This window comes from Myodes glareolus, chromosome 21 (genome assembly GCF_982192425.1).
Source record: "Myodes glareolus chromosome 21, mMyoGla1.1, whole genome shotgun sequence".
Lineage (NCBI taxonomy): Eukaryota > Metazoa > Chordata > Mammalia > Rodentia > Cricetidae > Myodes > Myodes glareolus.
The window spans coordinates 10574198-10600480 of NC_142046.1; the positions used below are offsets into that span (position 1 = coordinate 10574198).

Genomic DNA, 26283 nt, shown 5'->3' on the forward strand with positions numbered 1-26283 from the left:
CCTATTTAATTCATGCCCTATAAAGACCAGGAATCTTGCATCAAATTTAGTGTTTTGTTTAAGGAGATTCTACAAGTCTAGGGTTTGATGAAAATCCTTCACCATTTTTTCTCTTTCTAAAACTTTAATGTTGTTATTATAAATGTGTTTTATTTTGAAATTTTCTTTGTTAGTAGATATATAATCTAATAATAGTTCTTTCCCTTAAGAACTCTGGACAAATATGTTTTATTAATTATTATTATTATTACAGGTATTGCTAACAGACGAAAGGAATTCCCATACAGGATACCATTAGATTTGGTACCCAAAACTGATGTCAAAAGGATTTTGAGTGTAAAAGGTAAATTTTATGGGCCAGAGATGAGGCTCAGTTGGTAGAGTGGCTGCCTGGTGTGCATGAAGTCCCAGTGTGGTGGTGCTCACGTATTATCTCTGTCCTGGAGCGGGGGGTAGGGGTGTGGAGAAGGAGGGTGGTCAGAAACTGAAGTTCGGCATAGTAAGGCATTGGCCAGTGTGAGCAACTCAGGACCAAATCTCCCCCCGCCTTGGATTTTGAGACTATTTCTCTGTGTAGCCCTGGTTGTCTTTGGAAGTCACTCTGTAGACCAGACTGGCCCTGAACTCACAGAGATCCACCTGCCTCCACCTCCCAAATTCTAGAATTAAAGGCATGTGCCACCTCAGTCTGATTATAAATCTCATTTTTATTTTTTTAACTGGGTGTTTCAAACCAAAATCAAATATATTCATGATTATTCTTTATTTTTCTTCATCTACACACATAAATTGGCTTTTGATAGAACCTTGTCTTCCACTGTCCTCATCTTCAAACACTTGATTACTTTCCAACTCTTCACCAGCTTTGGTTGGCAGCTCTTCTCCTCTGACAGGGGGGTCCTATCCCAGTGACTTCTCTAGTTAGTTCAACACCTAACTTCCCACAGTCTAGCAGCCAGTCCTGCCCCATTGAAGACTTTGTGACCTACAAACAGCCCAGGGCACCAGCTCTCCTTCTTAATATCAGTTGCTTGGCCCATTTGTGCAGCTATAACGAGATATCAAAGTCTGTGTAATAAAGGACAGGTTCTTCGTCCTTACATTCTGGTGATCAAGGCAATGAAGTGCCTGGCAAGGCCTGCTCCCTGCGTTTCCAGCCATTGTCTCATTGTGGCATCCTCACACAGCTAAGGGTAGAAGGGCAAAATGTCAAAGTGGGGTGAAGGACTCTCCCACGCATTCCAGAAAAACCCCACCTTCCAACACCATCACCTCTGTGCATTAGGTTTCAGCAGATGGAGGGACAGGGATTCTCTGCCCTCCAGGGTGTTCGCACTGGGGAATCCTTGCTGGATTTCCCCTGGGTGTCTCTCTCTACGTCACCGACACCACAGAACATCCTGGCTACATTTCCTCTCAGATCAAACGCTGAAATCCCAGAACATCGGCACTAGAAAGGGCCTTTCTGACCGTGTGCAAAACTGATGTTAGATACATAAGAAACTGATCTGCCCAAGTTTGCACAGCGTTGCTCTGGATCCAGAAGTCAACGCCTTTCCTCTTCAGGTTCTTTGTCCTTCACTTGAGGATCAGTCAGGATGGTTTACAATGTCTGCACCTGACCGTGCAGCCATGTGCTCACTGTATTACTCTGCCTTCCACCAAAAGCCCATGTTCCCAATAAAATCCAGCTTTCTCCCACCATTTCCAGGATAAACTGGGAAGAAGTGAGACCGTGGTCATTTCCTCTTCAGAGCACACTGTTGGAAGCTGATAAAAAATGGTTGTGTCTACTTGGGTCTCTTTGTGTTTCAGGACTGCTTATAGGGGAGTTCCTGTCCGCAGTTCTGAGTAAGGAAGGCATCGATATCCTAACCCACCTGCCCAGGGGGAGCGCGGAGGCAGAGATCATGAGTGTTGTCCCGGTATTCTATGTCTTCCATTACCTGGAAGCAGGAAGCCACTGGAACATTTTCTATCCTGATTCCTTAGCTAGAAAACAGAGTCTGCAGAAAAAAATAAAAGAAGGTAAAAAAAAGTTTTATATGTCATCTTACAGATTTAAAGCCAGTATTTTATTTCCTGAAATATTTAAATTACCGTGAATCATACATATAAGACTAGCTATAAAAGAATTTTAGCAACAAAAAAAGTCATGTGATAAACTCTTTCTGAGGCATTCTGGCTTAACTCATGAAATGCCTGGCTGAGATGCAGGACCCCTGCTTTCCAGAATCCTCCAGAGGATTGCTCCCTCCCTCTTTGAGTGGGAGCAGAACATTCGCTTTGATCCCCAACTTGAGTAGTTCACACACTTCCTATGAGAAACTGGGAATACTGGCCACAGAACCCACAAGAGCCGCTCACACCCAGGAGGGCTCACCCCCTGGACTGACCCAGCACTCCTGTAAGTGGAGCACTGTGCTCTTTTTTCTGGTCCTCCTTAGGGCTGGTGAGCATCTCGTCCTACAGAAACAGAGACTATTCTTACAGCATGTGGAAGGAGGGAAGTGCCAGTACCTGGTGAGTAGTGGACTTCTCTCATATTCTCATACAGTAGCTGGTTCATTCATTAAGAATAACGGCCAGGGGATTATGGAGATGGCCCCCTGCGTAAAGGCTACCAGAATTCTATCACCAAGACCTACATGTTATAAGGAGAGAACTGACTTCCACAGTTTCTCCTTTTGTCATGCATGCACACACTCATAAATAAGAATGACTTCCATAGTGACGTCCTTCCGTTTGCTCTGGCAGACGCCCCCTCCCCACACCTCACTTTCCCTTACAGCCCAGATCTGACCTAGTTAACTGGTGTGGTTGCTCCTTCAAATAGAGCCTGGATTTCGTTCCCCAACATCAGCTCACCATCCTGCAGCCAGCCCTCTCCCTTTTTATCCTTCTGACTTCAGACTTTGCCCCCCTGAGTTTACACTCGGTGTGGAAGCTGGAGTGGCCTCACCACTCCAAACCATTTAGATGCTTCTCAGCTCATCCAGAGTGAGAACCACTGTTTGCTCAATTCTCCCTCGCTCATCCATCTTGTTTCATGCTCCACTCAAGCCCTACGGTCTCATTGTTTCTCAAACACACAAGACCAGACCTGACTTCCTCCTCGGGGTCTCTGCACTGACCCCTTCCTGTCTGCAATGCTCCTCCCTGGGCAAGACCAGATGCCTTATTTCCCTCGGGGACTTACTGGAAGTTTCCTTCTTAATGAGGTCTCCATCGTCTCCTTCTATATAAAACCACTGTACCCAGTGCTGAGTCCTGCCCTGATAGGCTCCTTTCCTCTTTCCCACTTTTTACGAACTTTCTCACTTACTTCCCTTACCTGTATCTGTATGTGGGTGGCTCCATGTGTTCCGAGGACCTTGTATCTTCAATAAGAATTTATTCACTGAGGGGTACCTTCTGTGATGGTGATCATCTAAGGAAAGACAGTCTAGATGAAGCAAACATTTACACAGCAGTGTTCTCAAAGCATGTCCTCCTACTTTGACTAGATACCTAATTTTATTTATTTTTCCCCTTTGGAAGATACTTAATTTTAACAAATTAAAAAGAAAAGAAACAGATAGCTAGTCATGGTGGTGTAGACATACAGCACCTGGGAGGAAGAGGTTGAAGGAGCAGAAGTTCAAAGCAGGGCTGCATTACAAGGTGATGCCCCCAAAAGTGAAGGTAAAACAAGACTTCAGTGTGCCAAGTACCTCATAGCTTCTATTGCATAAGACGCCCTTCTGAGTTCTGCAATAATTCAGTGCTTTTTGACAGATTCTTTCTATGTAGCCTGGCTGGTCTGAAACCTATTACTCAGACCTGGCCTGGATTGTGTCCCTTCTCCTGCTCTGTCCCCACAGTGCTGGGGTAGTGGGCATGTGCCACCATGCCCAGCAAGTTACAATTACTGAGTTTTGGATGCTCCCCAGAATTTCAGCCTTGGCCTCTTATTTCTTGTGATCTCTCTTGCACAATCTTATCTTTGCCTGTGACCTCCACACTTCTGTGTAAATGGATCCCTGAGCAATGTCTTTAATCAACATCCGGAGACCTAACTTCTCCTGGCCACAGCACTGCATTTCCAGGTGTCTGGACATGAAGAACTCTAAATACAGTGCATTCCAAGGCCATTGCTCTTTCTCAAACATGCTTTCCTGTCCCCTCTCTGAACCCCCGTCCTCCACGAAATCAGAATCATCAGCTGGTTTTTCATCCCCCTCCCCTTGGCTTTAGTTCTTTGTCCAGCCTCAGTTCAGAGGGCATTCATAGCAGGATTCTGCCTCGAAGTAAAACACAAGATCGCCAAAAGATATTAAATAAGACAGCCCCGAGGACAGGAAGATACAAATCCTGATGACTGAATGTGACGCGATTGGTAGGTAGACTGGGAGCGTCTAGACTTCTGTTTACTATTTGGAGGTGTGTGTTAGCTTGCATGCTAGCTAACAATGCAGCCTTCATAGACGAGCTGTTTACATCTGTTGCCTGGAAGCTGGAAGCAGCAGGTACCTGTCGGAAGATGGAAGGGTACACAGAGGAGATTTTCTTTTATTAGCTGCTTTTCTGTGCTTTGGGACCTTTGAAAACTTTTTGCTCTTGAAATTTTTTCATTTAAAATACATTTTAAAAATACAAGTTAAAACAAAATTTTAAGATGAGACAGGAGAGTCAAAAAATTAAGGACATCAGAGGGCTCCAAGAGTGGGCTCTCTAGCGAGGTCACGACTCCTGTCCTCACTGTTAGTCTGGGGTACATGCTGGTGGGCTGGTCTTTCCGGCTAAATAGGTGGCATCCTAAGTCTTCCTGGTCAGATGGCAGATGCTGAGTCCATGGCAGAGCTCAACAGAAGGGAGACAAACACTGGAGAGATGAAGGAGCTCAGACCCAGGAGGCTGGGTCGCATGCTTTTCCACTTCATTGTCTCACTTCTAGCCATCAGCGTTGACGCAGAGCTGTTTGCCTCCCTCTGGGGTCTTTAACTCAACTTGTCATCTGGTTTGTTCTGGTTTTTCTCACCAGTAACAACGTTTTGAGAGCTAGCTAGCAGTGTCGAAATCACACGTGTACTGCTCATATTTAGTGACTGAAAGTCTTGCAGATTTTCGAATGTCCTCTCTTGGCATCATGTAAAATGATGACTTACTCTCGAACTCCGTATCTTCGCCTCTAATTTCTTTTAAAGAAGAAAAGCATGCAAAGACACCCTGTGTCACTAGGAAGGCAGGGGAGACTGTGTTCTAAAGTCTGTGTGGTTGTGTTGCAAAGGTTAACAGCGTTCGCTTTGAGAGTCCTTGGGCAAGTGGCCAAGTACGTGAAACAGGACCAAAACTCAATCTGTAATTCTCTGTTGTGGCTGATTGAGCAGTGTCAGCTGGAAAATGGATCTTTCCAGGAAAAATCCCAATATCTACCCATAAAGTTACAGGTAAGGAAATCAAATGTGTTTTATTGGTTTTATTTACAGACTCACGTTTTATTCCCATCCTATTATGGGGACTAAAGAAGAGAAGAAAAAAATATATATTTGTCCTAGTTTCATTGTGATAAAGTATCCCAACAAAAGCAAATTCTGGGAGGTGTTCAGCTCAGGGTTGTCATGGCAGCAGGCACTGAAAAGGGTGAATGCCCACTTGCTGGTGCTCAGCTCACCGTAGCCCGGGGGATGATGCCGCCCACGGGGGCGTGTCCTCTCACTTTGACTAACATAATCAAGATAATTCCACACAGAGATGCCCACAGGCCAACCTGATCTAGACAACCTTCATCCGTTCCTTTCCTGGTGACTGTAGATGGTATCAGGTTGACAATAAACGTACAAGTCAGACATAAGGATTTTCAAGAGTGTAACATTTGGTAGTGAAAGGCAAACCCAGTTTCGTTGGCAGCGGGGGACCAAGTCTAGGTTGGAGGAACTGAAAAAGCAAAATTCCTGTGTGACTCCCGGGAGATGGAGGAGGGCCAGAAACGTGTCTGGATCTTTCTTTAGAGTTAATTTATTTCTCCTTCTCACCCAAACTGTTTGTTCTTATGATATAAAACCTGTTTTAAAATGTGTGCACATGTATGTATGTGCACACATGTGTGTGAGTATGTGTATCCCAAATCTTGCTGTTACGAGCATTGCTGCAGGGAACGCGGAAGGGCAAATGTGTCTTTGAGGTCCGAATTCCTTCCTCCTGGATATAAACCCTGGAGTAGAACTGCTATCCCAGTACTTCCAATTTTAATTTTTGGGAGACCTCCGTACTGTGTCTCACGGCAACTATGCTAATTTCCCAGCAGCGCTGCACACTTGCCTCTTGTCCTTCTGTCGTGTCTGTAGCAATCGTGTGAGATACTGTCTCCCTGTGGTTCGAGTCTGAATTTCCCTGATGGCTAGCAACACTGAAGACTTTTATTATAACTATTATGCCTGGAAATTTAAATTCTGGAGTTGAGAAAAGGGAAGAAATGGGAAGAGAAGAGAGAGGGGAGAAAGAAGGAGAGAGATTAAAGTCCATTCAAAGAACTAGAGCCCAGAGAATTAGATTGTGCGTGGGGAGATAGATCAGCTCCACTGGAGACCCTGTGAGAGCCTGGCACTGGGTTACCCCTGCCCTAAGTGGTGCCTCCTAGCGAGCATGGTCTTTTAAGAGGATCTTGAAGAGGGTGAACTTGAATGTGGTGACGAATCATGAGGTAAAACTGGCAGGTGAGGATGGGGAGACACTCTAAGGGAGGTACTAGCAAAACTTCAGGGTTCCCGGGAAAACGCGGGCATCTGGCTGGAGCGCACGGTGTGGACGCATGGAGGTGACTCCAAGAGGGACTTGGACCAGATCATCTCATTTGAAAATGCCATTTGCCCTGTCTGTTCTAGGGCACTTTGCCTGCGGAAGCCCGGGAGAATGCTTTGTATCTCACAGCCTTTTCTGTGATAGGAATTAGAAAGGCTATGGACATTTGCCCCCTGGTGGTAAGAAGCACTTCTCTTGGCCACACGTGGGAGGGTGCGCTAGGGGGAGGGGAGAGAGTTGCGGGGTGGGGGCTCACTATCAGAGTCCGCTTCATTTCAGATGTTCTTTTCACTGCTTTACACTTACTTGAAAGTAACCTTGGGGGCTGGAGAAATGGCTCAGAGGTTAAGAGCACTGATTGTTCTTCCAGAGGACCTGAGTTCAATTCCCAGCAACCACATGGTGGCTCACAGCCATCTGTAATGAGATCTGGTGTCCTCTTCTGGCCTACAGGCATACACGCAGACAGAACACTGAAAACAAAATAAAGAAATAAATCTTTAAAAAACAATTCTAACTGACGTCTATTTTGAGAACATAACTGCTAAGCTACATGAAACAAGACTAACAATTCTAACTGTAAATATCCTGGGGCTGGAGAGATGGCTCAGTAGTTAGGAGCACACACTGCTCTTGTGAGGACCCAGGTTCAGTTCCCAACACCATATGGCAGCGTATAGTCATCTTAACTCCAATTCCAAGGGGCCTAACACACAAATGAAATAAAAAATATATAAAAATTAAAAAAAGAAAGTAACCTTAAGACCAGAATCAAAGGGTTTCATAACTGTGACAGAGTGTGGCGTCTAGTCCAACCTGTAGATTCACCAAGAGGTGACAGAGTTGACTTTAAAGGTAGGGTGACTCCCGCTGCTCAATGTCACCATTGCTAAACTGCAGAGCCGGAATAGTACCTGGGACTGTGACGGGAGAATGAGTCAATATGTCTCGCTCCCCTTGCTTTTTAAATTTAAAAATTATTTTTGTGCATATATGTGTGTGCCTGCTTGTCTGTATGTCCACCTTAGAGACCAGAAGAGGGCGTCAGGTCCCTGGAACTGGAGTTACAGATGACTGTGAGCCATCTGATATGGGTGCTGGGACCGAACTCGGATCTCCCGTGAGAGCAGCCAGTGTTCTCAACCTACTGAGCAGTCTCTCCAGTCCCTAGCTCTCCGCCCTTATCTCCTCTATTATGTGTGCGTTGCTGTTGCCTTCAGTATTGTAGAAACTCCCTAGCATCCAATCACACTTTTACTTCTTTGGGTCCTATTATTTTGTTTGCTTGGAAGCTGAGGAAGTAAAGAGACGACCCACTTATTTAAAATAACATAGAGGCTTCGCGGTGCGAAAGGTGGGAGATAGCTCTGTCAGTTAAGTGCTTGCCACTGAAGGATCTGAGTTCAGATCCCCCCGCATGAAGATAAAAGCTCGCTGTGACATGACCACACCTTCAATCCCAGCCTTGGGAAGGCAGAGACAGGAGGATCCCTGAGAGTTCTGGGCAGCCAGTATTGCCTACTAGGAAGCCCCAGGTTCAGTGGGAGTCCATGTCACAGAAACCACGGAGGTAAAAGAAGCTTCCAAAGGTTAACACAGACAATAGCCTTTGGTGGACGACAGAGCTCTGCTCCGAAGTGAAGCAGTCCTGTCTGCAACACCAACATCAACTGATTGGTCCTGTAAATCAGGTTACAGAACTGAGCTGGGATTTCAGTTTCCAAGGAGAATTTGTAGAATGGGAGCCACAAAAGCTTTCTTCTGTCCGGGCAGTTCATAAGCATTGGTGTGCACATCTAAGAGAAAATAATCAACACTAACAGGTCCCAGCGGTCTGGGTGCTGATTGACAGTCTTGCCCACAGGAGGCTCAGGTCGGCAGTGAGATGAGCCAGGCCGAACGCTAGCAGTCCCTCCCTGGCTTGTCATTCATGGTGGCTCTCTGGCAACCTCAGCACAGGGCAGGGACTCTTCCTAGGCACTGTGAGGGGCAGAGAGTTCCAGCCGCTCTGGTCCTTTTGCTGCTGTGGTTCTGTTCTGTTTTGCTATGACCCTTTGGAACACGTGCCTGTCTCAGCTATGCTGACGCAGGATGAAAATCCTGTCTACACCATGGCTTCTCCTCAGGGGTTGGTCCAGTGATGGAGTCAGAAACTCAAGAGACAAACTTCTCAAGGCAAACAGGAACTCGGTGGCAGAAAGCATAGCCCAATTTGTACAACCACATGGTTTCTTCTGAGATAGACTCCACACCTCCCGAGACATGCACGCATGCACACGCACAGCAATTTGCCCACAATCTCAGTACAGCTACTGTCAGTTTACCGGCTGATGTTGAACAAAGAAAGTTAATTGTCTTTTGCTCTTCTTCCCAGAAAATCGACATGGCACTAACTAAAGCCGACTCCTTCCTGCTCGCAAAGGCCCTTACGTCCAAGAGCACCTTCACACTGGCTATCGTGGCCTATGCTCTTTCCCTAGGAGACAAAACCCACCCGCAATTTCGTTCAATTGTCTCAGCCCTGAAAAGGGAAGCTTCGGTTAAAGGTAGGACTCATCCCACACTGTTGCTCAGTTTGCAGGTGCTGACTGAGCCCCGAGAGTCTGCACCCTGGGTATCAGACTTTCCAATTCTCCATCGACACCGTAAGCCGGGTCAAACCTAACTGAAAAACCTGTTCATTTGAACAAAGCACCTCCAGGTCAAGTTTTCCAATCCCAGAGATGGAAGATGGAGGAGCCGGGCCCACAAACAAAAGCAGGGAGATTTTCTAGGTTGTTGATGAGGGGTAATGATTTTGTACCCAAGAATGGTCAAAAGTTGAGCTCTTAGGGACTTGGGCAGCTGGCAACTTCAGGGGAGGAAGCTGCAGTGCCACCAAGAATGTAGAACTGGGCTTTTGGTGCCTTTCCTTGGTTGAGAGACTCTCTGAACACATAGGGTTTGGAGGAATAGAGAGACAGAGGCAGAGCGGGGAGGGAGAGGAAAAGAGGGGAATGGGACTTGGTCTAGTCAGTTAATCCTGAGTCCCAGCTTTTCTGTCTGCCACTCCACTGTCAGCAGTCTATGATTTCCGGCGAGTGTGCCTTCCTACAATGGAGACAAGGGCACTGTATCATACAATCTCATTTTCTCTTAGCTACATTGATGACGTCCGAATTAGAAAGAAAGAAAGAAAGAAAGAAAGAAAGAAAGAAAGAAAGAAAAAGGAAAGAAAGAAAGAAAGAAAGAAAGAAAGAAAGAAAGAAAGAAAGAAAGAAAAAGGAAAGAAAGGACACAACTGCTCCTGGGTATGGTGGAGGAAAAACTTTACTGAACACATAAGGGAGAGCACAGTCTGAGGCAAGGACATCTGGGAGGGTTCAGAGTGGACAGGACCAGACTGAGCTGGGCGACGTGGAGTGGGGAGGGGAAGGGAGAATGGGGAACCAAGTGTAGTAGCCAGGAGGCCAAAGGTACAAAAGGAGAGGGTAACCAAAAAGTCTTGATTCTGTAAGGAAGAGGCTCTGGGGGAAGGGCAACCCCAGAGGCTCTTCCTTATAGCTCAGGGTAGAGGGTGGGGTATACCAGTCCTACACTGAGGGATGCTGGGAAAATCTGGTGACCTGGTCTGCTTTGATATGTGAAATAGGCACCTCAGCCATTTGTCCCAGGTTTGAAACTTAACAAAGTTCTGACAAAGAAGACAACTTGTAGAAGTAAGAAGGCTATCACACACCTGCTAGGATTACGTCAACTTCCTTCCTTTGCTTCTATTAATGAATGTAATGTTGCCCTCAGGTGATCCACCCATATACCGTTTCTGGAAAGACACTCGCCAACGCGCAGATAGCCCAGGGCCTAACAGCGGCACAGCAGGTATGGTGGAAACCACAGCCTATGCTTTGCTGACCTGCCTGAACCTGAAGGAGACGCATTATGTCAACCCAATTATCAAGTGGCTGTCTGAAGAGCAGAGGTATGGAGGCGGCTTTTATTCCACCCAGGTAATGTGTCGTCAGCTTGATCTGAGCTTGCTCCCCATGTCACAGCTTCCACACTCGTTCTGGCCCCCATGAGGTACAGATCATGTCTCAAGTCATCCTGGAGGTGATCTGTCTTGGCAACTTCATTATTCAGAAGAGGAAATGAGCCGAAAGGGGTTTATTCAAGGAGCCAAATCGGCACCCATGATTGCTGACTTTATGCCCATGGTGCTTCTTTCATTGTCTTTAAAGACTATGGAAGGCTGGTAGGTTACCAGCAATTACATCACATCCTGTTTGATAAGTAGTAGTTGCCATGAAAGCAAAGGTACCAATGATTCCTCTCCTGCATGATGTTTAGCTGCCTTTCAATCATGCTTGATGTTGTTACCATTGTTAGACAGTTGGATAACACACATTCATGTATTGCATAACAATGTTTTGGTCAATAACAGACCATAAATATAACCGTGATTTGTAAAATTGTAGTAGAACTGAAAGCTTCCTATTGCTTACTACTAGATTTGTGGCTATCATCATGATGTACATAACACACTACCTGCCTGTGCAGATGTGAGCAAGCCTGTTGCACTGCCAGTCATAAAAAATTAATAATTAGTAATTACACTTTATAATGTATAGACATCTATGATTCTATAGTTTATAATTAATAGAAACGTATAGCTCTCGTTTCTCAAGGGTGGAAAGACCAAGATTGAGAGGCCATAATTTGGCAAGGACGTCTTTGTTGTGCCCTCCCATGAAGGACAAAGAGAAAGAAAAAGTGGGGAGAGAAGAAAGGAGAAAGGGGAGGGGGAAGGAAGAGAAGAGGGCCAATTCATTCTTTTATAAGGATAACGACATTAATCTATTTGTGAGGATGGCGCTCATGACCTTCATACCTCCCATGAGATTCATGAGATCCACATAGCCACATTGGACATTAAGTTTCCAGTACATGAACTGAAGGACACCAAGGAAGACGTGGATCCCTGTATGCTCCATGAATCTTATATTATAGTGGGGAAGAAACAATCAAGTAACTATAAATAAAAATATTATGAAGTGAAAGCTATCAAGGGAAAGAGATGAACATTAAAACTCTCACGAAGGGATAGTTTGCGACCTCAGTGTGGGGGTGTTTAAACTGAGACTAAAGGGTGAGAGAGATAATCCTAAAACATCAGAGGCGGTTTTCAGAGTGATCTGCCTGGGGATATATGCACAGAATATGTAGAGAGCCCAGACCTGAGGCCGTGCTTCCTTCCAGTCCCCGATGAAAACAATGTCTTTCCTAGGGAGAGAGTGATTGGCCTTACCCCTCCACAATGGGCCCCTCAGCCGCTCCACTCAGTCAGCTGCAATTTCATCTCCGGACGGTGCTGCCTCTTGGGAGTGGGTCAGTTTGTAAACTGAGCACATATAAATAAACTAAATGCGCTTTTGTGCCTTGCTGACTATTGACAGGATACCATTAACGCCATCGAGGGTCTGACGGAATATTCACTCCTGGCTAAACAACTGCGTTTGAATATGGATATCAATGTCTCCTACAAACACAAAGGTGATTTCTATCATTATAAGGTGACGGAGAAGAATTTCCTTGGGCGACCAGTGGAGGTAAATGAAATATTTTTCAGTCACATGGGGGAATTTAAGTCGTCTCTCACATCCTTGCTGTACGTGTGCTTTTATTCACTGTTTAAACATGCACTGAGTGCCGACCAGCGGCAGGTAAGCAGGGTGCCTATTACATCACAGGCACGAGTGATTCATGAGGAAGAGCAGCGAACACACATCATGCAGAGGAGCCTCCTGGTCCAGGCTGACAGAGGTTGTATGTAGCAGAGGGGTTAATAAGTCCACATGTATGGACTAACCTGGAAGAATCAGAAAGGGGTAGCCAGATGGAGAAAAGGGAAGGACATTCGTCGTATGTAACAGTACACACAAAAATGCCATTGCAGAGATGTGAAGGACAAATTTGGGCACCTACTGCGGGTCCCTTTGCCCTTGGCCATGCTCACAGACTATGGCTAACTTGGACTTAAATCTCTAGACTCCTTGCTCCAGGTCTGTTTCCAAGGCTAGATTTTTATTTTAAAGGGAAAACTCTTAATAGGATCTGAAAATTTCCCAAAGAAAAGGATACATTAGGCAAAGTATATTCTATATTATTATTGCTGCCAATCTACATAGGCAAATGCACCTTTTTAATTATGTGTGAATTTAGTGCATTTAATACATAAGCAAAAGGGAATACTCCTCACTGTCTACATGCCCTACAGATCCACACTTGTGAAAGTAAATATCTATGAGGAAAAGCAAAAATCACAAACCAGTGGCTCATAGCAAAACAATGATAATATAATAATCAATACATGACCCTATATCTATGCCAATAATTAGTGATGCAAACATTTCAAATACAAGTCTGATTTCCCAACCTATTTTTGATTAAATAAATAAATAAGATCTAGCAGCAGGGCTGTAGGCCCTGGGCATGGTTTTTTCGATCTGTACTGATCGCATGATATATGTGCATGCTTCTCACCCTCTGGGCCTCTGGAGGTGGCTGTGCTGTGACCCCTAAGTGGGGGGTAGCTTTTGTCCCAGGGAACATTTTAGGAATCACCAGAGACACTTGCTCTGAGTCTACGCTCTAAGGAGGAGCCATGGGTCTGAGCCGCATGGGGCTATGTCCTATTTCCCTTTCCTGGGCTGCGGTAAAGCACCCGACACAAACTACTCAGTTCTGGAGCACAGTCCGTAGCCATGGGAGATGAAGGAGGCAGGAGCTATATGCGGCTACTGGTGTTAAAGGTCCGGTGAGTGATGTTCAGCTCCCTGGCTCCAGTTTTACGCCCAGAGAATGACTCCGCCCACAGCAGGCAGACCTTCCTGTATAAATTAACATAATTAAGACACTGCCCTACAGACAAGCTCACGGGCCAACCCAATGCAGAAAGTCCCTCCTTGAGACACTCCGCCTGGGTGATGCTAATTGTGTGGAGCTGGCGATGAAAAGGAACCGTCACAGCCTACTTCCGGTGGGCAGCATGACTTCGCTCCTCTCAGATGTGATGCGAGGGGCCTTTTCCATCTTAAAATAACACGACCTGGCCGTGAGTGCTGCTTCCACGTGAAGCCTGGGCTGCTGCTAGCCAGCTTGGAATTCCCTGCCACAGCTTTTCCTAGAATGTGCCATGTGAGGCTATGTGTGAGGTTGATGACTAAGCATGGACATTCTAGTTTAAATGCAGTTGCATCTGGTCTTCATTCTGTCTGCTGCTAAGCATGGTAACTCCGAGAGAAAGAAAGATGAGGTACAACATTTCCCAGACTCCTTCACCATAGAAACTTCTCATTGGGCATGTCAAAGCACTCATTCCCTAAGTAACTGCGCCACATCCTGTGGGGACAATAGGGTAAATGACCTATTTCCCTAGGTTTACTAAGATTCGAAGGAAAGATTGACAACTCGAAGGTGCACCAAGCCCCCTTTGCACCTGCATGCTAGGCAAAGAGAACCGAATGCTGCAAGTGTGGAGAGAAGGGAAGTTAGCTGAAGTCTTCAGTCTTGCTCAAAACCTTCTTTTTAATAATGTCCCCAAACTATGGAGTCTGTGAGAGAGGAGGGCTGCTTAGCTGAATCCGATAAGCAGAGTAGGAAGAACAGCAAAGAAAGATTTGTAGCAGGATTAAGTGGGGCAGTCAGAGATTTAGGGGAACATTCTAGGGGCCAGGAGTTGGGTACCTGGATTTAAATTAGCACAGGCCAGTGAGAAATGGGAAGATGAACCATCAAGAGTGGAGGAGAGGGAAAAGGGGGAAGTGGTAGAGGATCAAAGACATTTTGTGGCTGCTTCAGAGCCTTGCATCTTGATGTTTATGAAAGCAATCCACAGCCTGGCAGTGGTGGTGCATGCCTTCAATCCCAGAGGCAGGAGGATCTCTGAGTTTGAGAACAGCTTGGTCTACAGATTGAGTTCCAGGACAGTCAGGGCTACACAGAAAAACACTGTCTTGAAAAACAACAAGGAAAAAAGAAAAAGAAAGAAAGAAAAAAGGAAGGAAGGAAGGTGGAATGGAGGGAGAGAAGAGAGAGAGAGAGAGAAGGCAGGTGGATCTCTGTGAGTTTGAGGCCAGTATGGTCTACAAGAGCTAGTTTCAGAACAGCCAGGGCTGTTACAGAGAGAAACCCTGTCTCAAAAAAAAAAAAAAAAGGAAAGGAAAGAAGGAAGAAAGGAGGGAGGGAGGAAGAAAAAGAAAAAAACAATTCCCATTGGCACACGAGATGCTAAGTCCTGAACTAGGCTCCAAAAGGAATTTGTTCACTTGGAAAAATGAAGTAAATATCTAGTTTTTACAATGAATATGTATGTATGTATATATATATACATATAATTAATGAATATCTAGTTTACATAGAATATATTTTTATAGATGACCCCTGATGTGTTATGTTGATTGGTTTACTAAGGAGGACATCCTGTTTACACATGGAGGGAAGGGTGAAAGGAACCGCAACATCTTTTAGTGCCTGCTGCGTTCAAATCTCCAATGTCATCCATTTAATTTCATAAGAACCAAGAGAGAGGCTGTCAGGTCTGCCCCTCTTTGCTTTGCTCTATCTGCCCGCTATCAAATGATGAGTGAAATCTTGCTTTCTCTCTCCACCCCCAGGTACCTGTCAATGATGACCTTGTTGTCACCACAGGAAATAGCAATGGCTTGGCAACAGTACATGTGAGTATCCGACTAGTACCAGGGAACGCTGCTGTTGGCAGAGGCTTCTGTCCTGCCTGGTCCCGCAACCATTCAGTCCCAGAGAAACACAGAGAGACCTATACTAATCATAAACTGGTTGGTCTATTAGCTCAGACTTCTTATTAACTCTTACACCCTACATTAACCCATAATTCTTCTCTGTGTTAGCCACATGACTTGGTACCTTTTATCAGTGAGGCATTCTCATCTTGTTTTCTCTGTGTTTGGGTGATGACTACAGACTGAGTCTTTCTTCTTCCCAGAAGTTTCCTGTTCTCGTCACCCTGCCTCTACTTCCTGCCTGGCTTCCCCACCTATACTTTCTGCCTGGCTACTGGCCAATCAGTGTTTTATTAAAACAATACAAGTGACAGGGTACAAGATCATTGTCTGACAGCACTTCCCCCTTTTTTTTCCAAAACAAGAACTCTGAATCTAAGGTCCTTTGTTTAGCTTTTTTTCCAGACCATTATCCATAACAACTTGTAACCAACAATCTAAATAAAGTAATCCATTTTTTGGGAATGTGGGCATAGTTTTCCAGGCTACTTTTTGCTGATTGGGGACACTGATAATCTTATAGGGACCTAAAGAAAATTTAGAATTATGATCAAGTCCTGATTGGAGTATTCTGTGAGACTTTATCATCTCAGCCAGCAGTCTTGAAGCTGTTCTGGATGTAAAACTCAGAGGAAACTGGAACAGAGGAACTCTGAAATGTTGGATCATCTGGGCCATTCACACCTATCGCAGATTTTTTTCAGGAGATCTTCCTTGATCAAACCCAGAATGAATCCACAACCTCTAATTTCCTGTAGAACCAAAAACAAAGCCTCTTCTCCAAAATAACATATCTTTTGACTTAAATTTTGAAGTCAAAGCATTTTCAAAATATATATGTTGTATTAATTCAGGAACATTTATAATCAAATGTCTTTTAGCAGCTGTTGCTCCTTCCTCAGCCATCAAACAATTAAAAGACAACACAATAGCATACAGTATCCAGATTCTCTGTGTATTTTCCATCTTTATGTGTCTGTATTTTAAACTCTATTTTTTTATTTTTATTTTTTGTTTTTGTTTTTGTTTTGTTTTGTTTTTAAGACAGGGTTTCTCCATGTATCTTTGACTGTTCTGGAACTCAATCTATAGGCCAAGCTGTCCTTGAACTCACAGAGATCTGCTTTCCTCTGCCTCCCAAGTGCTGGAATTAAAGGTGTGTGCCACCAGACCCAACTACTCTCTTTCTTTTTTAAGGATTTTATCCTTTTTCTTTTCTCTCCCAAGCCTACATGTATTTTTAAATACACTATAAACTGTTTAGAGGTTTTCTTCATCTGAATCTATCTTTACTATATACCTCTCTTTTACTAACCACATGAGTCTTTAATTTGCTAAGTGATATGGGTAGGATTAAAGCTGTGGCTTTGACAGCTGGATCCACCCCATTTCTTAGCTTTCTGAGAGTCTAGCCTCATGGCGGAGGTACCGGCTGGAGTCATGCTTATTGTCACAACTCTATGGAGTTTCAAGGTCCCTGCCCCCACCAAGAAGCACGCTGTTGTCAATTCATAAACACTATTTAAGTGCATTGTGGCAGAGCCTCTTAAAAGGGCTGCAAGGTTTTTGCAGTTAAGCTGAGTCAGGAAGCCTCTCTTAAATAAGAGTGCTTACCTCTAGAAAACAGAGCCCACCTGAGAAAATGCTGCTACTAGGAAGCCATGCTTAACTCTGTTCTTTTGTGTCCAGAATTACTTCCCAAGCTCTCTCAGGTTTTATGTAGATGTAGTTGTCCATGTTAGCACCATTTGTTGGCAGAGGTTTTTGTCCCACACAGTCCCACAACCGTTCAGTCCCAAAGAAACACACAAAAGTCTACATTAATCATAAACTGGTTGGCCTATTATCTCAGGCTTATTAACTCTTACATCCTACATTAACCAATAATTCTTGCCTCTGTTAGCCATGTGGCTTGATATCTTTTATCACTGAGGCGTTCTCGTCCTGCTTCCTCTGCATCTGGGTGATGACTGCAGACTGAGTATTTTCTCTTCCCAGAATTCTCCTGTTCTCATTGCCCTGCCTATACTTCCTGTCTGGCTACTGGCCAATCAGCATTTTATTAAAGCAATACAAGTGACAGGGTACAAGAGCATTGTTCCACAGTATCTGTTACAAAAAATAAAAAATACTTTGATGCAAAGTCATAGGAATATGACTTGGCTCACCATGATAAAGTGGAGTTTGTTTATCTAGTTCTGTCTTGCTGTCTTGACTGTCCTCACAGTTGATTTTGGATAATAACTAGTGGTCTTGTATGCATACCCTCTGTATTTGTGAAAATTTTTGTATATATCATATATAGTCATGCAACTGCATCATGATACTTCTGCAAACTACATATATTATAGTCTCATAAGGCTGCAACAGTGAGTGATTTCATAGCTATCTTACTTTGTATAAATATACTCTATGATGTTTACACAATGAAAAATTTGCCCCGTGAATCGTTTCTTATACAATGTCCCTATTGTTACATGGTACACAGATTTATAAATTTTACAGTGGCATTTGAACTCATGAGGCTCATATTGTGTTGTGTGGTTCATAGCATCTCTTACTACACAGCATCTTGTGTCTGACCACACAATCTGCATTTCCTGAGCAGAAATTCTCTCTGTTGGTGTTTTGATAATTTTTTACCTTTAACACATTACAAGGATTGTTTACACGGTGGCACAGAGGAAAACGGGCTCTTTATATTTCCCACAATCCTAGTTGCTGTTGGTGTATCTATTTCTGGCAGACACTCGTCCAGACACATTTACAGTGAGTTGCTTGCCTTGATAGCATGTGGAGTTGGGAGATCTCTTCTTAGACTAGCTAAGATTATGGTAAGATGTTAAACTGTATGGGCTAAGGAGCAGGTGCCTGGGGAGTCCATCTCCAGATCTGACTATATGGGATCCAGAAGAATACTGTGCTTGGCCAAGAGTCATCATTTTGTGTTTTCTGGTTCTTTGTGTTTTCACAGTAGAGTTATGGACTCATCCATATGTGCCATTCCCTCTCCTCTCAGCTAGAGCACAGCGTAATGCCTTCTCATTTTCCCATTTAATGAGGAATCTTCTTGTTTCCATATCCCAACATAGGTAAAAACTGTGGTTCATAAAACTAGTGTCTCTGAGGAATTCTGCAGCTTTTACTTGAAAATTGATACCCAAGACATTGATGGTAAGATGCCCCAGTGTGCTCTGTATTTTAGCTACACTTTGAAAATGTCAGGTAAAGAGCATCCCCAATTAGGAAATGTGTGCCTGTGAAAAAAAAAAAAAAGATTCTTAATCTAGCTACTCAGTAGGTAGGCATCCAAGTACACATTCCTCCCGTTTGTCACAGTAGATGCAACTTTAATAACTGTTGCAAACTAGTATCGAGTGATATAGCAGCTCACCTGAATGTATTCAGTGTTGGTGCCTCAGTATTGGTTACTTCTAAAGAATTTAACAAGTTGTAAGGCTTAAAATGGAATATTCCTTTGGATTTCTACTGCTTTGCATGTGAGGATTCTATTCCAAGAAACCTCCTCTTCCTGCTGGTTTTTTAGAACCATACTCATTTTCCCTCCCTCATCTTTGCTCTCTCTCTAGTACATAAGCCTTTTAAAAAATGTGCCCCCCTTCTTGTGCCCCTGCTAGTTTGTTGGCATTTCCATGTCCAAAGTCAAGTCCACCTGGATGCTCTTGTCCTCCTCTGACCCTTGCCCCAGGGCCACAATAGGCCTGCTCCTTCAGGAAACTTTCTACACCCACAGACGTGACCCTCCATCTTCCCAGACCCCCAAACACACTATTGAGACCCACTTACCTCCTTCAGCGGTATTCAGAGATATTTGAGAGCAGAGAGCATCTCCAGTGACAGCAGCATCCCGCCGTTGTCAGTAGCTTTACAATCTCCAGATTTTAAAATCTTCCAGATCACAAATCACTTTTAGTTGTGTTTCGAGACTTTCTCATAACAACTCCGCCCAAACACGCTCCAAAACAAGTAAAAGCAGCGTACTTCCTCCTTTGTGACTTGTTTGTGTGTTTGTCTGTGTGCCAGCCTCCAGCTATCCCAGCCACAGTGACTCCGATCAGAAGCTTGTGGTCGCATGTGCCAGGTGAGTCCATTGCGCAACGTGGAGTGGAGGTTTCCGAAACCTGGCTGTCACCGCAGCACTCCAGTGCCTCCTAGCATTCCCAAGGGTGCTCAGGTGTCCGTGCACTGCAGCACTCCAGTGCCTCCTAGCATTCCCAAGGGTGCTCAGGTGTCCGTCACTGCAGCACTCCAGTGCCTCCTAGCATTCCCAAGGGTGCTTAGGTGTCCGTCACTGCAGCACTCCAGTGCCTCCTAGCGTTCCCAAGGGTGCTCAGGTGTCCGTGCATTCGTTTGTTTAGCACTTCAGTGCCTCCTAGCATTCCCAAGGGTGCTCAGGTGTCCGTGCATTCGTCTTTCACTGCAGCACTCCAGTGCCTCCTAGCATTCCCAAGGGTGCTCAGGTGTCCGTGCGTTCGTTTGTTTCTAGTATTCTATTTTGTTTTGTTTTGTTTGTTGTAGAGATCCTCCTGCCTCTGCCTCCCAAGTACTGGGATTAAAGATGTGTGTCACCACTGCCTGGCCATTTGTTCATATTTTAAATGCAGAGTACAGCAAGAATTCTTAAATAGCTTCTTATTCTGGAGGGCAGCTCTGGGTTTGCTCACAGACTGTCATCCCTCCTGGGTGTCTGTCTTTTTCTGACTCCGATAGTACAATGACCTTTGTTGTTCTTCCAAAATGGCAGAAGTGTAGTATCAGGAAGCTTTTCAGCATGGCTCCTATTCTGAGGTGATGGGGAAGGTGGGGTAACTGGGAATCACATTTACCTGCAAAACCTCTGGCCCTTAAAGCCAGCTGCTCTCAGCCCAGGCTGCCCTCTTGGGTCAGAACCTTCAAAAACACCAAGGCTCAGGCCCCATCTAATGCAGCCCACGTGGAGACTCTTGCTATCAAACCATCTGCTGGAAAAACCTAAAACAGCCGCTATATTAGTTTCTTGTTGCTGCTGGCAGAATTATGGCTCGCTCTGTTTGGGCCCTGTCCCCATCAATCACCTCCTTCTCTGATTCGCCTTCATCTTGCTTTTATAAACTGTCTTGTGAGTCCAGTGAGTGCCTCCAAATACCCCAGGACACCCCATCCTGAATCAAATCACATTGCCACATGACACCACAGGTTCAGATTAGGACGTGAGAATCTTTGGAGACCAAAGAGTCTGCTCACCAGGGCCTCCAAAGTGTGTGCTGCTCACCATGGCCTCCTTCCTAGTGTGTGTGTAAAGTGTACATTGCTCACCATGGCCTCCTTCCTAGTGTGTGTGTAAAGTGTGTACTGCTCACCACAGCCTCCAAAGTGTGTGCTGCTCACCATGGCCTCCTTCCTAGTGTGTGTGTAAAGTGTGCATTGCTCACCATGGCCTCCTTCCTAGTGTGTGTGTAAAGTGTGTATTGCTCACCACAGCCTCCTTCCTAGTGTGTGTACAGTGTTCACCACAGTCTCCTTCCCTATTGTGTGTATAAAGTGTGCACAGGTTTTAAAACACACATACTTCTGGTTTTAGTGAACACAGAGTGAACCATTGGTAGCAAAGCCAGACCTAGAACAAACTCCTTCACCTTTCCATCTCCTCCCAGGGCCACCTGCCATGTTCTGTCTCTATAAATCTCAATATTGTCAATATTAGGTAGAGCCCCAATCATATTTTGTTGGTTATATATACTGTAATCACACATGATACCAAAGTGCCCAGTGTGGACCAAAAAAACTGGTACAAAATGTGAACTAGATCTAACTGAATGGCCTTTCATGGCGACAGGAATCCCTTGTTTTAGAAATAAAGGAAGTAAACAGTTCTCCATCAGCAGCAGAGGCAAGACCTCGGCGCCCTGACTCCTGGTGTTGCCCCCAGCATCCGACTATCTCTTCCGGTCTATATCCTCCATTCCATTAATCCCAAGAAGCCGCTGCCTTTTGCTGCCTCCGTCCCAGCAATTCTTCACCTGTCTATGGCCTTGAGCCTCTCACTTCTCTGGATTTCTCACCACCATGCTCTATTTCCTGCAGGACGCTTTTCTTCCCTCCTTAATTCCTTCCTTCTGCACTCCCTCCCTCCCTCCCTTCCTTCTTTCCCTTCTTCCAGCTTCTTTACTTCCACCCTTGGCAAGTTTTGCCCTCTGCTTCTTCTAAACCCTTTCTCATGCCAGTGTCTTCTGCGGAGGTCACCTCCTCCCAGCAGCTTTCTTCAAGCTACCCCACTGCTCCTCTTACGTCCCTGCAGCTGGGGATGGGGCAATCCCACAGCTGTCTTTGAAACCTGTGACGCTTGTCTGAGCAAACACCTGGGAGAGCTAGCATCAGTGCCCAGGACTGACAAAGTGACATCTGGAGCAGGCTGCAGAAGAAATCCGGGACAAGGGAGACACACTTGCGGGTAGCCCTCCCCCAAACATTCCGATGATCCTCAGCAGAGCCCGTAGCTTCATCCTCTGGCCCCACCTATAAAGCACATTGGACTGTCTTGCCTCCGAGATTCTGCCAGTTCCTATTGTCCCCAACCCTGCTGTACAGAAAAAAAACGCGCTTTCGAAATCGTTTCTTGGGCTTCCTTGGGAGGATGCCTGGTCCCAGTTGTCAAAGCACAGAAGAGAAACTATGGTGCTAGATAGCATATCTTTTGGATGTTGTTTTGGTTTTGCTTTGGTTTTTTGCTTGTTTGTTTGTTCGTTTGTTTGTTTACAGATTAGTGACAGAGGGTTCTAAAAAGGCAGGTGGAAGTTGCTTTTGGAACTGCAACACGAATGTTAGCTTGGGTGGATTCCAAAGGAACGAGACAGTCCTTATTCATTTAAAAAATTCTTTGCCTTCGAATATTCTCTCCTGACTAAAAATTTGCCAGCACACTATCTGTACGTTCAGAAGCCCCTTTTGTGTATTTTTTTTTGAGGGGGTTGGGTTTTTTTCCCAACCACTTGGTAGACTCATAAGAAAAGGGGAGGGGGCAGGGAAGGATTTCATTTCTACAACAAAATGCCTTTGGGGAAGATTGCTGGTTTTGGCAGCAAGCAAAGGGCTTCTTGAACTAAGGATTTCTGTTGCACGATTGAAACAGTCCCCATGGCAACCAGTCACCAGGCTCTGCTGGTCTTTTCACAGACACCCTCCACCCGGGAGGCCCTTTTGCATCCTGTAGATGTTGTGTTTGCATCTGTGAGCCAGAAATCTCTGCTCTTCCCATCCAATAAAGGACATGCTCAGACGTCAAGGCACCGGTCAAAGGCATCCCGTGTTCCCTTCTAAATGGTTCCTCTGGTGGGAATGGAGTTACATTTTTATGAGTCAGGGATAATTTTTTAGTGCCTTTAATTGTTGTGATAAATGGGATTTTCTTTTACTCGTAAGAGCTGGTTTGAGTGCACTTCACGGGTGACTGAAGAAAAGATGTACGTGGCTACCTCTTCAGCTCCCATGCCACCTGTTTCCCTAAGACCCATTGTGTGAAATCATTTGTGAGGTACCCACTCACCTCCTCTCTTCCAAGCCCCCGTTCCACTCCAGCAGGCAGCTGCTTTTGAGCATCCTGAGGTGTGGCTGGAACCCAGGGGTCATCTTGTACCACTAGCTCCTTCCCGATCTCCTCCTCACCGGCCCTTCTCAGTCCTCTGACTGCTGCTGGGAACGCTGAGCCTCTGCTTCTCAAAGTCCGCGAGTCAGAAAGATGGTTTGAAATGCTTGGCTATGCTTCTTACAGTGGCTTTCACAGATAAGGAAATAATCTGTGCAATTGTTCAGTAAAACTGGGACAAGACCCAGATTTCCTGATCTCCTTTCAGAGAGAGAGGGAGCAAGGAATGGAGAGGAAGGGAAGGAGGGAGAGAGGGAGGGAGGAAAGGGGGGAGGGAGAGAGAGAGAGAGAGAAATCTGTGCCTCCAAGCCATCACCAGCCCCCACAGAAGGCTGATTGGGAGAGAGAATTTCTATTTTACCCACTTTGCTTTTTCTTAACTTCAAACTATCAAAATTTCTAGATAAGAATCTTTAAAACACCAAGTTTTTCGTGGAGTACCCATGCTTGAAAACTTAGAAAACAGGCAGGAGTAAAGGAAAGAAGGAATATAGCCAAGCACAGCCTCACCACACAGATAAGTGAACAGTAGGGTTTGGGTTAGGGTTAGGGCTAGCGGTTAAGGTTAGGGCTAGGATTAAGGTTTGGGTTAGGTTAGTGTTTGGGTTAGGGTTAGTGTTTTGGTTAGTGTTTGGGTTAGGGTTAGTGTTTGGGTTAGATTTACAGGTTTGGGTTAGGAGTTATATTAGGGTTATGAGTTAGGGTCACTGTTTGTGATAGAATTAGCTTTGGGTTATGGTTTGTCTTATGGTTAGTTTACTTAAGATTGGTTCTGGTTTTTTTAAGGTTCTCTTTATGACAAATAACTAATATTTTACTTGGATCTAGTTGTTAGAAAAAGCACTAGAATAACAATTAAGAGAGTGATCCATAGACTTCTCCGCTGAAGCAGCTGTGTGACCTTGGCCAGATGCCGCACTCCAGTCGTAATGGCATCTGCTGTCGCGGAGTGGATGATTTCTCTGCTCCCGTGCTGGTGTTGCTGGCCAAGGAAAGCGCTGGAATAGATAGCCCAAAGACCCTCTGCAGCTCTAACACTCGCGGGTTCTGACACACATACCACAATACACAGAACCCAATCTAAAATTGAAAGGCTGGTGGCAGGCACAGTGGTGCACACTGTTAATCTCAGCACTTGGGGAGGAAGAGTTTGAGACCAGCCTCAACTACATAGCTCCACAGTCTCAGGGAGCCAAGGCTACATTGTGAGGCCCTGTGTCACAAAGTACATGCATACATACATACATACATACATACATAAATACATAAAGGCTGTTAAGGAATGAGGCCCTTTCTTTAAAAATCTTATAATTTATATAATCCTTTCCTCAATCTCTGATTTGTTTAGCTACAAGGCCAGCAAGGGGGAGTCAGCATCCGGGTCCTCCCATGCAGTGATGGATATCTCTCTGCCAACCGGAATTGGAGCAAACCAAGAAGATTTACGTGCTGCAAGTATTTCTTTTGAGATGTTGTGAATGTTGGGGTTCCTGTATTATTTTATGGGCAAATTTATATTCTTTTACTTTAATACCTCACCCTTGTACAATTACCCAAAATATTCTTCCCAAAACAAAAATCTATGATTTTATGGAAATGAAAAGGAGCGTCACTTAACCAAAGCATATGAACACACACAGCAATGGGAGCACGCGCAGCAGTGGGAGCGCGCGCAGCAGTGGGAGCGCGCAGCAGTGGGAGCGCGCAGCAGTGGGAGTATGCGCAGCAATGTGTACAGGGAGTCCAGAAGGAGGGACCATCCTTCAAGTCAGAGTGGTGAAGCATACTCTAGCTTAATCGGGGAGGAAATGTAATTAAACACAAAAATGAGAAAGCAAATTCAAGTTCTCTCTCTCTCTCTCTCTCTCTCTCTCTCTCTCTCTCTCTCTCTCTCTCTCTCTCTCCTCTTACTTCCTTAGCTTGTGGAAGGAGTAGATCAACTCCTGACTGATTACCAGGTCAAAGATGGCCATGTTATTCTGCAGCTGAATTCGGTAAGCTCCGCCTCCCGCCTCCCATCATATCCCTACAGCCTGAGCCATTGTGAATACCTCTTCCCCCACAACTCCCTTACAACCTTGAATTTGTCCAACAGATTCCCTCCAGAGATTTCCTTTGTGTCCGATTCCGGATATTTGAACTTTTCCAAGTTGGGTTTCTGAACCCTGCTACCTTCACGGTGTATGAATATCACAGACCAGGTAAGCAGCGCTGCTCAGCCCTGCAGTTTCCTCTGACTCTGTTTCCAAGGGAGGCCTGCACATTCACAGACGGCTTCTTAGAGCCTGCTTCAGAAAGTCCAACCTGAACACTCATTTTTAATAGTGCATTCAAACTACTTTGTGATCAAGTCGATCGGTTCATGTCTCGATCCTTAGCTTCTTCCTTTTTAAAATAATTGGACTATACTACCCTCAACAGTAAAATGTTTTGCCTCAAGTTCCTTTGTGGCAGTCACTGCCCATGTCCCTTGAATCCTTGCTCTCTAAAGGAGCCCAGTTGCTGTTCCAACTTCTTCACCCTCTCAGAACAACTGCCACCCTTTCTGTATTCTTCTCACAGCTGGCCCACAGATCAACAGTTGCCACCCGCACTGAAATTGTTTTTCTACCGTTCCCACCAGCCCACACATGCTCATCCTCGTGCCCTGGTCTGTGGCAGAGCATCCGACACATGTGAACTTAGCTCAGCTCCTTCTGAGAAAGGTGATGTCATCACACACCTTTTCATCCACTTCGGCAGTTGTGTTCGTTAGAAAACCCTTACGTGGAACAAACACCGACCTTGGCTTTATCTTCTGAGATCACATAGAACATATCTAGTCCCTCTTCTCATATATATGCATATATGTGTATGTGTGTGTCTCGTGTGTAAGTGTGCACGTGTGCGCTCCTCTAGCCTAAGTAGTTGTAATCCCTTCGAAAGATCCTGAAGTAATATAATTTACTTTTCTCTCATTCTTGGGAGCATGTTTGTTCTAAGAAATGAGTATTGAGCAGTAAAATTCCAAGCACACAGCCAAAATAACCAAGTGGAGGTAGGAGGGTTCTATGGGGACAGGGACCC

At 45.0% G+C, this 26283-nt stretch overlaps 1 protein-coding gene and 1 long non-coding RNA gene across 2 annotated transcripts in view; one reads left to right on the forward strand and one right to left on the reverse strand.

Moving 5' to 3' along the window:
* Positions 1–26283, forward strand: part of LOC125398997 (complement C5) — a 100316-nt gene that overhangs the window by 65162 nt on the left and 8871 nt on the right. Inside the window, exons 23-36 of the mRNA XM_087899686.1 lie at positions 254–343; positions 1816–2028; positions 2448–2523; positions 5270–5429; positions 6864–6959; positions 9155–9326; positions 10561–10766; positions 12213–12365; positions 15432–15494; positions 18668–18749; positions 19620–19677; positions 24566–24668; positions 25137–25211; positions 25313–25418. Coding sequence (XP_087755812.1) covers positions 254–343; positions 1816–2028; positions 2448–2523; positions 5270–5429; positions 6864–6959; positions 9155–9326; positions 10561–10766; positions 12213–12365; positions 15432–15494; positions 18668–18749; positions 19620–19677; positions 24566–24668; positions 25137–25211; positions 25313–25418 — 1653 coding nt within the window. The remainder of the gene's footprint in view (positions 1–253; positions 344–1815; positions 2029–2447; positions 2524–5269; positions 5430–6863; positions 6960–9154; positions 9327–10560; positions 10767–12212; positions 12366–15431; positions 15495–18667; positions 18750–19619; positions 19678–24565; positions 24669–25136; positions 25212–25312; positions 25419–26283) is intronic.
* Positions 3335–19861, reverse strand: LOC148118655 (uncharacterized). The gene is made up of 3 exons (XR_015735823.1): positions 19383–19861; positions 7087–7253; positions 3335–3430 (listed from the first exon to the last, which is right to left on the reverse strand). It is a non-coding gene; the product is annotated as an uncharacterized LOC148118655 (long non-coding RNA).